The sequence below is a fragment of the Silene latifolia genome, chromosome 7, assembly GCF_048544455.1.
Source record: "Silene latifolia isolate original U9 population chromosome 7, ASM4854445v1, whole genome shotgun sequence".
In the NCBI taxonomy this organism is placed as follows: Eukaryota; Viridiplantae; Streptophyta; class Magnoliopsida; order Caryophyllales; family Caryophyllaceae; genus Silene; species Silene latifolia.
Window position 1 is genome coordinate 619565 of NC_133532.1, and position 16914 is coordinate 636478.

Below are 16914 nucleotides of genomic sequence, written 5' to 3' on the forward strand. Positions count from 1 at the left end.
AAGTAGGAAAGTAAAAGAATGTAAACAAATAAGAAGAAACAACCCAAATTAATCACCACACTACAAGATTATGAAAGCTTTTGAGGGTTATAAGAGGTTATCGGTCGAAATAAAGAAGAAGGAATGAGGAGAGTATGAAGAAATAAGGGTTTTAAGAAACCAGTAAGAATCACTGTACAGTAACCTACTCGATCGAGTGTCTAGGGTACTCGATCGAGTGCCCTCTACTCGATCGAGTATGCGCTATTTCGTCGAGTATCTGCAGAAAATTTCCACATCCCGACGTCATAGCTTCCTAACTAGATCGAGTGAGGTCTACTCGGTCTAGTAAGCACTCGCACAAAGTCGAGTAAAGTTAGGTACACGGTCAGAAATACGAAGTAGATTGAAGATTCCTGCAAAAACCAATATCGCGTGTCGATTCCAAACTAAGTTCGGATTCGTCACTGGTTATCATGCTCGATCACGCATTACCATTATTACTCAAGCATACCATATCGTCTCAACAAATAAGTTTTATGTCCTAATACGCTACAATAATTACCCAACTCGGTTTACCTGCTACCGAGTCATTCAAAAGCATAATCACGTCATCATACCACACTTAAACTTGTCTTACCACATTACTACCAAACTCGTGTTCACATCAACATGAAACATATAATTAACGTTAATTCATTCTTTCTTATGTCATATAAATGCAAACTCTACATGGCAAATTAGGGCCTATCATGTTCCAAATTCAATCATAAGCAAATCATTCTTCATAAATCGATCGTCACGTAGCGGAAAGGTGCAACCACTTAACAAAGCATATGCATTACTATATGCTATGTCTCATATTATAACTCAACAATTCTATAACTATCATCATTGTAATGACGGTAGGGCTTATAAACTCGAACATAATTACCGTTATTAACAACCTGAAGTAAACACTAACATGATCACCTTCATATTACGGCATATACTTTCACATTTTCACGCATTTCTATCAAATAAACTCTTGTCACGTTCTCGTAATCATCGTATAAGCTCACTAATCATGCCAATTCATCACTATACACCATCCAATCGCAACCACTATGCCCGTCTCTACATTAACAAAGACTCGACCACAAATAACTCCGACAAAAGTAACATACACATCACATATATACACACGGACTCCACATTCCCATACCTTGTGACTGGCTTAAGTACCATGGGGCCAAGATTTTGAAATGAGGGCGCCTACTCACCCGAAATCTAGCATCTGCGGGGCTCCCATTATACATACAACAGGTTCATTTTATTAGACTCACTACGTTCAATATTTTCATTGGTTACAGGTTCCAAAATCGTCGCTTTGATACCACTTTGTAACACCCCCCATATTCAGAGGAGCCTTAGCTAGGCCTTCCTTAGCATATAAGGGCATTACCATCTCGGTTGCCCGAGGACAGTAATAATCAAACGTCGATAAAAGAACTATTATGTTATATTACAAGTGATTTTAAACTAACTGACGATATAAAAGATACAACTCAAAAGCCACTCGCTATTACTATCAAATCTCGTGAAGACTCATCCCTGCCCGGACTCCAGCTATCAACGACATCAACACCTGCTAAGCAGACTGCTCACCATAAGGGATCACGGCAGACACATAAAACAACAAGACAACCACACAAGGTCAGTACTGAGATAAGACATGGAAAAACCAACGACATCTAGCAATACAACACAACACAATCAGTCACACACACAATCACACCCACTCCAATCAATCTCCGTCACCGACTGTCCACTGGACCAGCCCTGCCAGTGGGGGACCGCAGCCGTTCCCAGCTAAGCCCCGCTCATCACACCGAGCGATAACCCTGTCCTATTAATGTGCACATCCCCTCCCTTGGCGGGTTCCACGGAGGGCAAAACTAGGGCGTGAAGCCACTCCCGCAAGTGACTCCACTCAGCCGAGAACGCATCTCGAGAGCCAGGGACAAACAAACACAATCAACAACCGCTGCAATACAACACGACCAACAACCGTATATACACTGCCACACAAACACAACCACAAAACAACAACAACGACACAACAGTCGACACACTAGACTATCTACAGAACTGAGTAGGCGAACCTACCTTTAAGCAACCGCAACCAATCCATGCCAACATACGACATATCCAGCAATCAAGCAATGCGTATAACCACAACACAATCATCTAGTACTATCAAGCAAACCCTAACTGCAAAGACAAGGATACGGATGATGATGACGACATACCTATAAGGAGAAACTTGGCAAAAGGCTGCTACCCGACTCAAGTTACGCTTTCCCAAGGCACAAGAACCTTCAAAAGGCTTCCATGGAGTTTTTATAGTGAAGGGAAGGGAAAGAGGCGACTAAAGGATTGAAGGAATGAGGCAGAAATGATTTGCGGATTTAACAAAACGCGATTAAAAACCCTCGCTGAAAACCCGGTACTCGATCGAGTACCCCAAATACTCGATCGAGTGACCCCCTACTCGATCGAGTAACCAAGCTACTCGATCGAGTAGCCTCTACTCTATCGAGTACCACCCATAACTCGTAACCCAAGATAGCTTTGGCACGCACTTCTAAGAACTATTACCGCTCCCAAGGTTAGTCAACGCTGGTCAAAGGGTCTCTAAAAGGGCGGGTATTACAGTCTTCCCCCCTTAAAAAGAACTTCGTCCCCGAAGTTCAACTCACCTTACTCAAAGCACAAGACACGGAAACACGACAACATCACTACCATTTCGACACAGGTCACTTGAGTCGGAATGACTTCCCGACTCTCAAAATCCTGCAACAAAGTCATACTAGTAAATCCGGCCTTATGGCCAAGCATACAAATCCGAGAAATAAAAGTTCTAACAGCCAACAACTACCATAACTAACGACGACTACCATCAACTGAACACAAGGTAAAGAATAGGAGTATCACTCCTGCTGCTGTTGCTGCTCCTCCTCCATCACCTCATCACCACCAACATCACCTCTCGAGGTGCCCGCTCCCGATGACCCGATACCCGCATCAACCCCCGCTCCAGCTCCAGGACCTACGTACCATGGGGTCAAGCAACCATAAGCAAAGGACTGAGGCGTCCCCCAAGCTGACTGATCCACCCCGTAAGAGTGGAAAACCCTACTATAGTCCCCGACTCCACTCCACCACACCGGATGCGGTCCCTCGGTCCCAATCCCCTGAGTGTACGCCATCTCATGCATATTCCTGAGTGTCAAGTAGTAGATGACACTCTCTCTGCCAAGTAACTCGATCGCGTCTCCGAGGTGTCAAGGTAGAGGTAGCAATCAAGCAATGCCTATAACCACAACAAAATCATCTATTACTATCAAGCAAACCCTAACTGCAAAGACAAGGATACGGATGATGATAACGACATACCTATAAGGAGAAACTTGGCAAAAGGCTGCTACCCGACTGAAGTTATGCTCTCCCAAGGCACAAGAACCTTCAAAAGGCTTCCATGGAGGTTTTATGGTGAAGGGAAGGGAAAGAGGCGACTAAAGGATTGAAGTAATGAGGCGGAAATGATTTGCGGATTTAACAAAACGCGATTAAAAACTCTCGCTGAAAACCCGGTAATCGATCGAGTACCCCACATACTCGATCGAGTGACCCCCTACTCGATCGAGTAACCACGCTACTCGATCGAGTAGCCTCTACTCTACGAGTACCACCCATAACTCGTAACCCAAGATAGCTTTGGCACGCACTTCTAAGAACTATTACCGCTCCCAAGGTTAGTCAACGCTGGTCAAAGGGTCTCTAAAAGGGCGGGTATTACAGTCTTCCCCCCTTAAAAAGAACTTCGTCTCCGAAGTTCAACTCACCTTACTCAAAGCACAAGATACGGAAACACGACAACATCACTACCCTTTCGACACAGGTCACTTGAGTCGGAATGACTTCCCGACTCTCAAAATCCTGCAACAAAGTCATACTAGTAAATTCGGTCTTATGGCCAAGCATACAAATCCGAGAAATAAAAGTTCTAACAACCAACAACTACCATAACTAACGACGACTACCATCAACCGAACACAAGGAAAAGAATAGGAGTATCACTCCTGTTGCTGTTGCTGCTCCTCCTCCATCACCTCATCACCACCAACATCACCTCTCGAGGTGCCCGCTCCCGATGACCCGATACCCGCATCAACCCCCGCTCCAGCTCTAGGACCTACGTACCATGGGGTCAAGCCACCATAAGAAAAGGACTGAGGCGTCCCCCAAGCTGACTGATCCACCCCGTAAGAGTGGAAAACCCTACTATAGTCCCCGACTCCACTCCCCCACACCGGATGCGGTCCCTCGGTCCCAATCCCCTGAGTGTACGCCATCTCATGCATACTCCTGAGTGTCAAAGTAGATGACACTCTCTCTGCCAAGTAACTCGATCGCGTCTCCGGGGTGTTAAGGTAGAGGTAGCAATCAAGCATTGCCTATAACCACAACACAATCATCTATTACTATCAAGCAAACCCTAACTGCAAAGACAAGGATACGGATGATGATAACGACATACCTATAAGGAGAAACTTGGCAAAAGGCTGCTACCCGACTGAAGTTACGCTCTCCCAAGGCACAAGAACCTTCAAAAGGCTTCCATGGAGGTTTTATGGTGAAGGGAAGGGAAAGAGGAGACTAAAGGATTGAAGTAATGAGGCAGAAATGATTTGCGGGTTTAACAAAACGCGATTAAAAACCCTCGCTGAAAACCCGGTACTCGATCGAGTACCCCACATACTCGATCGAGTGACCCCCTACTCGATCGAGTAACCACGCTACTCGATCGAGTAGCCTCTACTCTATCGAGTATCACCCATAACTCGTAACCCAAGATAGCGTTGGCACGCACTTCTAAGAACTATTACCGCTCCCAAGGTTAGTCAACGCTGGTCAAAAGGGTCTCTAAAAGGACGGGTATTAAAAAAATGACCAAGGTTTTGATGTTCAAAAAGCGGTCCTCCAAATGCAAAAGAATCAAGAAGAGTTTTTCATTCAAATGCAAAAAAATAGTCAAGCAAAGGAAATCACCATTAACAACATCCTAGCTCACACCAAAATGTTGGAAACCCAATTGACTCAACTAGCATCTTCAAGCTCACAAAGACAAAAGGGGCAATTACCACCTCAAAGTAATCCCCAAGACATGAAACGGTTAGAGACATTCACTTGAGGAGTGGTACAAGGTATGAAGCACCAAAGAAGCAAGTTGAGGATTAAGTTGTGGAAGATAGTGACAAAGAAGAAATTGTGCAAAACTCCAAGGATGGAGAACCATCAAAAGATAAAATTTCAAACAAAAATGAAGACAAGGTCAAGGAGAAGGAGCCCATTGTGATTAGCCTTCCTTTTCCGAGTCGTCAAGCCAAGCCCAAATTTGATGACCAACTTGGAAAATTTATGGAAATTGTGAAGAATTTGGAAGTCTCGATTCCTTTCACGGAATTAATCAATCACGTGCCGGCCTATGCAAATTACATGAAAGACATCCTCACAAAGAAGAAGTCAATCCAGAAGCTTGAGACTATCGCCTTCACTAAGGTGAGTAGCGCAATACTTCAAGGGACTTCACCTCCAAAACTCAAAGATCCGGGAAGCTTCTCAATACCGTGTACCATTGGCGACACCACGATCAACAAAGCCTTATGTGATCTAGGGGCTAGTGTGAGTGTTATGCCGTAATCAGTGAGTAAAAGGTTGGGGATGAGAGAGCTTAAATGCACCAATATCACACTCCAAATGGCCGATAGATCGACGAAGACACCATTAGGGATATGGGAAGATGTTCCCGTAAGAGTTGGGAAATTTTTCATCCCGGTGGACTTTGTCATTGTTGACATGGAAGAAGACTCCAACATTCTAATCATTCTAGGAAGACCTTTCTTACACACCGCGGGTGCGGTGATTGATGTGAAGCATGGAGAGCTCACTCTAGAAGTGGGAGATGAGAGCATAACTTTCAATCTTGACAAGACCATGAGAGCTCCCCGTTTGCATGAACCATGTTTTATGGTTGATCATTATAGCCGGAAGGATGATAGGAAGAAGTCGGAATTCCAATGGAAGAAGAAAATTGATGATGCTCCATTCAAAGACCAAATGAATTGTAACAAAGAGAGCTTGAAAAGCTCACCAAAGTCAAGCAATGAAGAGGATGGCCTCATTGGCCAAGATAAGGAAATGGGACAGTTGTCTCTATCAACTCAAGAGATCTTTAGTGATCAAGTAGATGAAGTTTGTGGTCTTTGGGACGATGAGTTTTAAGGGATTTTCAATCCCTATATTGGTATTGCTATCGATAAAGACCGACAACAACGGCAAAGGTCTATTGAAGATCTTTATCATGATAATGAACAAGCTTTTGACTACATTTTCAAGGTGTTGAGCAACATCAACAACACCTTGGACATGCCCCCATGACATCTGACTAAGGATGAGAGTTTGGTGGAGTCCTCCCTAAACCACCATTTGTAAATATTTCTAACTCCCTAACTTGCATTTTAATTCTTACATTGCATTTTTGTCATTTTTGGATTTTTATGCTTTGATCAAGATAATTATCATTTTTGAGAGAAGTGAGGGAGGGACTAATGATTTAATTGATGTGTAGTGCTTTAGCTTAGTGTGGGGATAGCAATTGCCTAGACTATTCATGCCTTAGTAGTGCCCCTACAATGAAGAACACGGGATTTGAAGAATGAAAAATGACACAGGATATGCAAGTGCACGGATGGAACTGAATCCGGGTAAAACAGGGAGAATCCGAGCATCTTCCAGGGAATCCGCTCGTCTTCAGGAAAGACGCCCGTCTTTGCCAGAATCCGGCCGTCCATTTTAACTGAGAATTTGAAATTTTGGGACTGTCGAAGAATCCGAGCGTCCTGGTAGAGAAGACGCTCGTCTTCAGAAATCCGCCCGTCTTTGCAGGAAGACGCCCATCTTTTTGCCTGTGAAAAACAAGAAAGCTTGCTGTCTAAGAATCCGCCCATCTTCAGAGGAAGACGCTCGTCCTGCAATCAAAGAATCCGAGCGTCTTTGCTGAAAGAAGCCCGTCTTTAGGTGAGAATCCTGAACCCAAAATAGGCAGAATCCGAGCGTCCCGAAGGAAAGACGCCCATCTTCCCCTACAATTTTTGAAATTTTTGGGTATTTTAAATACCCCCTCCCACATTCATTTCTTCATTCATTCATTCAAAACACTACCCATAAACCCCAAAACTCAAAACCCTCATCCTCTCCATCACCAAAACAAGATTTCCTCAACCAAATTCAACAAAATCAAATCCAAACTTCCTTTTAACAAAAATTAATCACTCCTCTTCCAACAAAAATCAAACCAAGCACCAAAATCTTCAACCTTTGAGTCGATTTTTGAATTACAAAGGCAAAGCCTTTCATCTTAAAATCGATTTGGGTATACTTGGAAATTGAAGATTTTCACTCTTTTCTTGGTATAATCATCAATGGCAAGAACAAAAGGATCAACAAAGGCACCTAAGGCAAATGCACTCTCAACAAGACAAAAATGTCTTCAAGCAAAGAAAGCCTCATTGGCTATGGTGGTAGCTAGTTCAAACTTGGAAGTTCAACAATAACAACCTCCCTTGGAAGCAACAACATCAACAACTCCGGAAATTTCTCAATTATCAAACTATCCGGAGGTAATTTTCATTTCTAACTCACATAGGGATACATTTGCCAAGTATGCTAGGAAATCCTTTCTACCCACCAAATTCATATGTGAAGATGCCTTGAACAAATTGGGTGTCCTTGAACAAACAAAAGCCTTCTTTGAAGCCATGGGGTTGGGAAAATTGTTTGCTACAAGAGAATTGACATACCCCTCCCTTACCTTAGAATTCTTGAGTTCTTTGAAAGTTACTAAGGTAGAGACTAGAGAAAACATCGAGTTCCGCCTTGCTAATGTGAGTAGGCGCATCACCTTTGATGAATTGGGTAAAGTATTTGGTCTTAGTGATTCACCTAGTTATTACAAGAATCCCGAAAAGTATGACCCCGCTCCTCTTTGGGAGGCGATTTCTGGGAGGAAATTTGAGAACTATCATGCTAGTCGCGCTCTATTAGTCCACCATCCGGGCATTAGAGTGTGGCAAAAGGTCATCGGGAATACTATCATTGCAAGAAAAGACACTAACCACTTTACCAAGCTCGATTGTGTTCTACTTGAGTCGGCCTTAAATATTAGAAGGGAATTCACCAAGCCTTACAATTCTCTAAGTCTTTTAGTGGAAAGATGGCTCAAAGCTAATTGTGGAAAGCAAGGCACCACTTTTATTGTAAATGGAGGTCTAGTCACTCTTTTGCTAAGTACTTTGATCCGAATTTCAACAAGGATAGCAAGTATGTGGCGAAAAAGGGGGGTCATCTCATTGACATGGATGCCATGATTAACAAGTACAAGTGGGTCACTCATAACCCTCTTCACACCAAATATGGGTGGCTAGCCAATGAGGCTACATCTTTTACTTTGCCTTCCAAGATATGCCGTTTGAGTGTCCATCGGACCAACTACCTTCTTCCCCTCTCAAAAGAAGCCGAATACATCATCCGTCAAAAAAGGGGTAAAATTGAAATGCCCTCCTCCTCCATTGTCACACCACCCTATCCATTCAAGTATCAAGAGTTCAAACCTGAAGGTGTTAAACAAGCAATGACTACATGACTCTACTTATGCAAGAGATGCACAAACAAGCTTTTAAGGATCGGGAAGATACCTACTTAGCCCAATATCCACCCCTCCTTCATTTAGCTAGGCAAGGACTACTTGATCCTTCATGTCCTTTGCCTAGTTGGGCGGATAGGGAAGTCTTCTTTCCAAGTGCATCTAGGGGTGAGAGACCGGGTGACGATGAGGTTGTCGGTGATGAGGTTGTTGATGAAAGCATTGATGAAGAGGTAAATTAAGAGTAAGAGGCTAATGAAGAAGAAGATGATGATGAAGGAAGTGAGCAAGGAAGTGAAGAGGGAAGTGGTGATGAGTCCACTTCTATTGAGGAAGATGATGACAATGATGATATGATGGAAGACTAGCAAGCTTTGGAGGCTCCTACCCTCTTTAGGTTTGTCTACTTCTTTCTTTGTTTTATTTATTTTATCTTGATCATGGTTGGAGAGTCCTAGCAACATAGAGGACTAACACCTCGGCCCCATTGAGGTGTTCTTTTTTCATTGTTCCCACTTTTGAAAATCCAAAATGACAAATTTAGTTTCATGCATTGCATCTTGTGTGCATGAACTACCCCAACTTTAGGACATTAGAAATAATGTCTATCTCGGTTTGGGGAAGTACATACATACGCAACGGGAGGTAATATAAATTACGCTCTCCGTCATAAACAAAAACCCATGCATCATGTAGTGTAGATTAGTATAGCTTGCATTTAGTGTAGAATTCATGCATCATGTTTGCATAATTTCCCATTATTTTGGCCATTGAGGACAATGCCCATATTAGTGTGGGGATGGGGAATTCTAACTTAGCTTTTATTCAAAAATCCAAAAAAAATCAATAATTTTAAAAAACCATAAAAATTTGAAAATTTGAAAATCCAAAAACAAGTTCATTTCCTTTGTAGTGTAGTCATGTATATATTGTTGTATATATTGTATTTGTTCTATCCTTGTTCACATTGATCGACTACGCCACATCCGAGACATAGGATATTGAAGACCTCATGGTATGATCTTTCCAATCTCCTTTTTCCTCTTTATGTTAATGACTATGTGGCTTTATTTTGATTGATGCGGTATAACAATGTGAACTTAAGACTTGCATTTAGTTTATATGTCATATTAGTTGGTAGAATCATTTACATTAGGATGTTTATATGCTAGTTGCATCATGGCATGTAGTTTGCATGTTAGAAAAATTTTGCGAAACCGTCTACTTGGGAAGTTTGACAAGTGTATATAGGCCCTAGTAGATGCTTTTTCTTCTTAAGACTTCACTTTTTAGAATACTTGTAAAACACCCTAGGATGTGTCATGCTAGTATTCTTTGACCCATGGATTAAGGCCTAGTCAAGAGTACCTTGTGGTGTGATAACTCCTTGGCTACCGTTTATTCCAAGGTGACCCTTGAAACTATGCATCCATCCATCATCCATGTTCTACCACATTTTTGTCATGAAAGGGAATGGGCACAAAAAGAAATCAATTTGAGTTCAATGAAATGAAAAGTGAAAGAAAGTTTGCAAAAATGCATCAAATGAAAAGAGGAGCAAAAAAAAATAGAACTCATAAAGCTTCAAATATAAGCCACCCTCACTACATATGGGGTGACTTTGAAAATGTTCAAAAGAAATGCAAAGAAAAGTTGAAAGTTGTCAAGTGTTGAAATGCCAAAAATCAAAAACAAATGGCAAAAGAAAGTGTTCTCAAATGTTATATGCCACGAGAAATTGGGGGGAAAAACAAAAACAAAAGCAAACTCCCAAAGTGAAACTCAAATACTATCGATCCCTTTATCCATCGTATCCATTTTTGTGCATGGTAGAGAGGGGACGACCCTTCTTCTTGTCTAGGCAAGAGGGGGAATTCCGCAATCCTCCAAGGTTTCTAACACCATAGGGAGTCTACTCTTGACAAAGCCATTTAACGATTGAGGACAAAGGTACCCTAACTTGACACAACTTGGAGGTGATTTATTGGTATCCTTCTAGGCTTAGTAGTTTGAAAAAATTGCATCTATGAAGGAATGTGTACCCTTGAATTGCTTCCCTTGTAAATAATTTCCGCCACTTAGATGAGGAAAGTGGCTATTCTTTTGTAGATGCATCCACTACTTGATTTTGTGTGCTTAATGTTTGGATGTGTCGCCATTTTGGCAAGACCCACCTTGCCTTGCAAGAAGACATCCTACCTCATGGTTGTCTTGTTGTGAGTTGAAGGGGCGGAGTGAGACCCGCTAATTGTCTCATATCGGCTATGTTATTAGGTTAGTTTAAATAATGGTCCTAGTCTTTGTTACCTCTTTACTCGGGACGAGCAAAGGTTCAGTTTGGGGATATTTGATGTGACCATAATTAGAGCATATTTAGTCCCCGAATTAGCCTTGTTCCCATGCTTTTTAGTGCATATTTGGCCGGGTCATTTATTGTCTTTAGTTCTTTGTTTTGCATATTCTTTGAGGTTTTGTGTCCTTGGTAGGAAAGGAGTGCAAACCTTGCATTTTCATGGCAAAATGAGGCTAAATTGATTGAATTCAATGACCAAGCATCAAGGAGAGACAAGATTAGAAGGCCTTTGTACATACTATAGTAGATGGGCAATGATGAGAAAAGATCCTTGCATCCCCGAGGAAATCCTCAAGGATTTTATGAAGAAAAAGGAAGAAAAGAAGAAGGAAAGAAACTGCCTGACAATCCGTGCGGATTGCCTTGAAGATGCCCGTCCACCACCACAATCCGAGCGTCTTCCTCCACAAGACGCCCGGGCAGAACCTCCAGAAGACGCCCATCTTTACCCTCTGGACGTCCGTCCAGAAGCTCCCAAATCCGCCCGTCCCGTGTCAAAAACGCCCGGATTCCCAGACAGTTTCATTTCGTCTTCTACAAGCTTCAAGGAAGGATGCACATCTTTTTCTAAGACCGGCAAAAAAGAGACCGGAGTCTCCCTAGAGACCAGCGATTCCTCAAGGACTTAATCGCCATTTAAGCCCTTAGTAAACCCTAATTTATGTACCTAATCCCCACTATAAATACCCCATTAGTCTAATTAGAAGAGCATGTTCTTCTTAGCAATCTTTAGTGTAGTTAATATCAATCAAATCTCTCTTTAATCTTGTATTCAACATTTAATCAAGTTTTAATACAAGTTTTATTTCCTTAATCTCTCTCTTGTTCATCCTTTATTTTGGGTAATTGAAGATTATTTGGGTTATCATTTGGATATTGATAACCTCTCAATCAAGCATCAAGTACTTCTTTTATTCTTTGCTTTATTATTGGAATCATTAGTAGGTATAATTCTCTTAATCCCTTTTTAATTATTGTTAATCACTTTCATTTATTCATCATGTTTCACTTTGTTGGTATGATTGACAACCTTGCTAGCATGTTCAACATGATAATGAGTGAGTAGTTTCCTTAGCTAGGGTTAATGGGTAATTAGGGGAAACCAACATGGGGAATGATTCATGCTTAAATTAATATGCTTTCATAGTTTATTCGCTTGCTTGTTGTGATCTCAACTTATGCACATGTTATGTTTGATGAAATGTGAGCCTATGAATCCTTACATTTTTTTACCCATCACCTATCTTTTCAATGAGACTTGTAAGACAAAAACCAACTCGAGTCTCATTAGACCATGCATTTTGTTGAGTAGGGAAGATTAAGTCGACTTGTAGGTGTTGTACAATCTAATCGATTCGGCTACGAGACCCAAACTTTCCTAGGATTGTAAGATATAAACTAGCTCGGTCCATCACAACAATAATTGCTTGCTTATAACTTGAGAATATGTTTGTATGATCAATTCCCATGAATCCCCTATGACCCCATGCTACCCTAGTTCCTTTTATCAATTGTTTACACCCCTTTTTATTCATCTTGCTTGTTTACTTTCATTGCTATTTAGTTTAGTGATCTTCTACTTCAAACCCCAATTGTGACACCCTTAGACACCACTAGTTGCAATAGAAATCTCATCTCAATTCCCGTCCCTTGGGATCCGACCTTTACTTGCCTCTTTACTAATTGTAGAGTTGTTGGTGAAGTTATAAATTGTGTTTTGGTCTAGGTGCTCCTAACGACAAGTACTGAAAACTAAACCCCGCGAGGGAACACGACCAATTAAAACCAATAAAACCGTCCAGATTACATCAACTACTAAATTAAGCAAAAAGCTATCTTAGCCATTGCCTAATACGTTCTCTATCAGTTGCCTTACATAAATGAACTATCCTGTTATACACCTCCTCTCTTAGCTGTGTAACTATGACTTTAGGCCTACTAACAACAGACTCAAATCTACAACGGTTCCTTGCTTCCCAAATTTTGTAAGCTAGACCTTGAATCAAAGCTGCTATGAGCTTCTTCTTAAACAAACTTCGAATTCTCAGCTTGAGCCACCACTGAATTACATTAGTAGTAGGAATAGAGACGTCCAATCTGAAAGATAAAACCTGCACACATCTGTTACTGAACACACATCTGAAGAACAAGTGTCTATGGTCTTCATCCTCCATTCCACATAAATGGCAAACAGAATCAGAGGTTAGATGGAAATGCTGAAGCCTATCCTTTATGAGAAGCCTCTCATTAGAAACTAACCATCCAATGAAACAATGCTTTGGCAAACTCAGATTGTTCCATACAAATTTAGCCCATACTTTTGAATCATCAGGAACTCCCATCCATTGATAACCTTGCTGAATGGAATAAGATTTGCCTTCCTTCAGCCACCACTGCCCATGAAATCTTTTAAAATGTCCTTGACACCACATATTTTGCACCAGGACCAGCTAGAGTAAGGTTTAGGTTGATAAGACATCCACTCTGAATTTTTGATGTAAATGGAATGAACCCATTTAACCCACAAATGGTCCTTTTTGTGACTAATCCACCAAATTTACTTACCCAGAGCTGCCCTATTCCATCTCCTTAAATCAATTACTCCCAATCCTCCCTCCTTTTTACTTTTACAGCAGGTAGACCAGGCAATCAGGGGAGGAGAATTAGCAGATTCCTTCCCCTGCCATAAAAAGCTTCTACATAAAGCTTCCACTTTGTTAAGGATTCTAGCAGGAAGAATGAATATTCTTGCCCAGTAACAGTGCAAGGTACTCAACACTGACTTGATAAGGACCAGTCTGCCTGCTTAAGTCAGCTTCCTCGTCCTAATAACTCTTATCCTCTCACTCACCTTATCAACAAGCTTAGCACATTCCAGTGCAGAGAGTCTCTTAGAAGCAATTGGAACACTCAAATATCTGAAGGGGAGATGACCCTCCAGCATACATGTCAAGTGTACAATTTCAGACACAACTTCATTAGAGACTCCATTGCTGTAGAGGCTAGATTTGCTTTGGTTCATACATAAACCAGACGCTCTTGAAAAAGTTTCAAATGCCCTAAGAAACATGATCACCACATCCTTCTCTCCTTTACGGAAAAGGGGTAATTCATCAGCAAAATACAAATGAGACAATTTCAAAGGTTTACACAAAGGATGAAATTTAAAACCTTCCATTTCCTGAACCACAAAAAGCACCCTACTCAAGTACTCCATACAGACAATGAATAAAAGTGGAGAAAGTGGATCCCCCTGACGAATCCCTCTTTTAGCCTTAAAGAATCCAAAGAAATCCCCATTAAGAGCCAAGGAAAAGGAAGGGGTACACACACATTCCATAATCAGTTGAACAAACCTAGCAGGGAAACACAATGCCTTAAGCATTTGCTTTAAGAACAGCCATTCAATGCTATCATAAGCTTTCTGAAGGTCAACTTTAATCATCACCCTTGGAGAGCAAGCTTTCCTACCATATAATCTAACCAAATCCTGACAAATCATGATATTTTCATCAATGTCACACCCTTTGATAAAGGCACTCTGATTAGGACTAATAATCATAGGAAGAACTTCACCCAACCTAGTACTCAGGATTTTGGCTATACACTTATATAAAGTTTTACAGTAAGTAATGGGACGAAATTGAGTAACAGAGGTAGGTCTATCAACTTTAGCAATTAAAGTCAAAAGAGTATTATTCAACTGTTTAAGCATCCTTCCATTCTGAAATAAATCCAGGACTGCATCAGTAATTCCACCACCTATGACATCCCAACTATCTTTAAAAAATTGGCTAGTGTATCCGTCAGGGCCAGGTGCCTTGGTCTATGGAATGGAGAACAAAGCCATCTTAACTTCATCAGCAGTTACTTGTTTATGCAGGATGGAATGCATAGCATCAGTTACCACCTTCCCTCTCCTCACAGTAGGAACATGGACATCAAGAACATCTTTACTAGTCCCCAAGATGTTAGTAAAATACTCAATAAAGGCAGCATTGATACCTTACCCCTCAGTTTGACACTATCCATACATATCATCCACTTGAATAAATTTATTCCTACTTCTTCTATTTCTTATACTGGCATGAAAATATGAAGTATTATCATCTCCTTCAGTAGCCCATTCAGTTTTAGATTTCTGCAATAGGAACATATGTTTGGCTTTTTGCAATTGTGCATAATCCTTGGCAATCTCCATCTCAATTGCAATAAGCTCAGGATCTATAGGCTTAACCCTAAGCTTCTTATTCACATCAGTCAGGGCCATACATGTAATGGAGCAATTATTCTCAATATCACTAAAATCTCTCTTATTAAGAATTCTAAGCCTCATCTTCAGCATCTTGAGTTTAGATACCACTTGAAACATTTTAGCTTCATGAATGTGCTCTGTCCAAGCCTCTCTAACAATCCCCTCAAACTCTGAACTCAAGGACCATATATTGTAGTATTTGAAAGGTGCTCTATTCCTTCTGGTCAAGGCATCAAACTGAACAATGCAAGGACAGTGGTCATAAAGTCCCTCAGGCAAGAAATTGGCAAAAGCCTCAGGATAGCAAGAGATCCAGTCACCATTGACCAACATCCTGTCTATTCTACTATAGACTCTAGATTCCACTCCTTCTTTGTTATTCCAAGTGAAAAAAGAGCCAATAGCAGGTATATCTTGCAAATGGCACCAGTTAACACAATCCTGGAAGGGAGCAATTTCAGTAGAGGTAACATCAGACCCAATCCTCTCATGATAGTTCAAGATATTATTAAAATCACCCCCCACAGCCCAAGCCTTATTACATAATCCTTCATACTCCTTCAACTTATTCCAAAGACTCTATCTTCTAGAGCTCTGATTAAAACCATACACAACTGTAAACCAGAACTTCCTACCAGTAATCTTGCTCTGAACATAAGAGTGAATGGTTTGGCTTGTGATATCAACAACATTAACATCAAAGCAATTAGGATCCCATAATAACCACACTCTGCCACTTTTCTGTAAACTATTATTAGTGCATACGGCCCAACTAGAGCACAAATTATTCCTTACTTTAAGCCAATTATTACTCTTAACCCTAGTTTCTACTAAACCAAATAGCCCAATTTTTATTAGCATGCAAAAACCATTTTATTTCCTTTTGTTTATTAAGGCTATTTAGTCCTCTAATGTTCCAGAAACCAAAGTTATACATTACCAACTCTTGAAGTGGAGCCTCCCTCAACAATTCTTGCAACCAAAACTTTCTTACTATTAATCCCTCTCTTAGCCATCTACTGATCTCTGAACTGCAGCACTGAAAGTATCCATAAAAGAGGCTTTACTTGGGCCAGTGTCTTTACTGTAATTCTGTGTATTCATTCTTTTTAATAGTCTGGCCGGAGTAAAAGGAACTGAAGGAGTACTCTCTGTCAGTACCACAAGATGACCAGTTGGTGGATGAGGAGATGGAGTAGGAGCAGGTGCAGGAGCTTAAGCAGCCGCAGGAGCACGAGCTGGAGCCTGAGGTCTGGCAGCTGGTCTCCACACTAGTTTAACCCTTTTAGGTTTTGTAGGATTAGCTTTAGAAGTAGGCTTCCTACAATTACCCGCCAAATGCCCCATCCCTTTACAACTTGTACAATGGATTGGCAACCAATCATATTCAACTTTAATCTTCTGAACTTTTCCCTTCTCATCCAAAAACTCAATGCCATCAGGATAGGTCTGATCAGGTTTGACTTTAACCAAAACCTTAGCAAAATTAAGCAGAGTTTTCTGTTGAGTAGCATCATCACAACGAACATACGTCCCAATTAGGCCACTGATTTTCTTCAAAGTATTCTGACCCCAAAATTT

At 41.1% G+C, this 16914-nt stretch overlaps 1 protein-coding gene across 1 annotated transcript; it reads right to left on the reverse strand.

Annotated features, from left to right (window-relative positions):
- Nucleotides 1–12910: 12910 nt before the first annotated feature.
- Nucleotides 12911–16437, reverse strand: LOC141593143 (uncharacterized). Its single transcript, XM_074414096.1, has 6 exons — nucleotides 16354–16437; nucleotides 15162–15774; nucleotides 14950–15029; nucleotides 13930–14904; nucleotides 13644–13758; nucleotides 12911–13497 (listed from the first exon to the last, which is right to left on the reverse strand). Exons 1-6 carry the CDS (start codon nucleotides 16435–16437, stop codon nucleotides 12911–12913), a joined length of 2454 nt encoding a protein of 817 aa, XP_074270197.1.
- Between the last annotated feature and the right edge of the window lie 477 nt (nucleotides 16438–16914).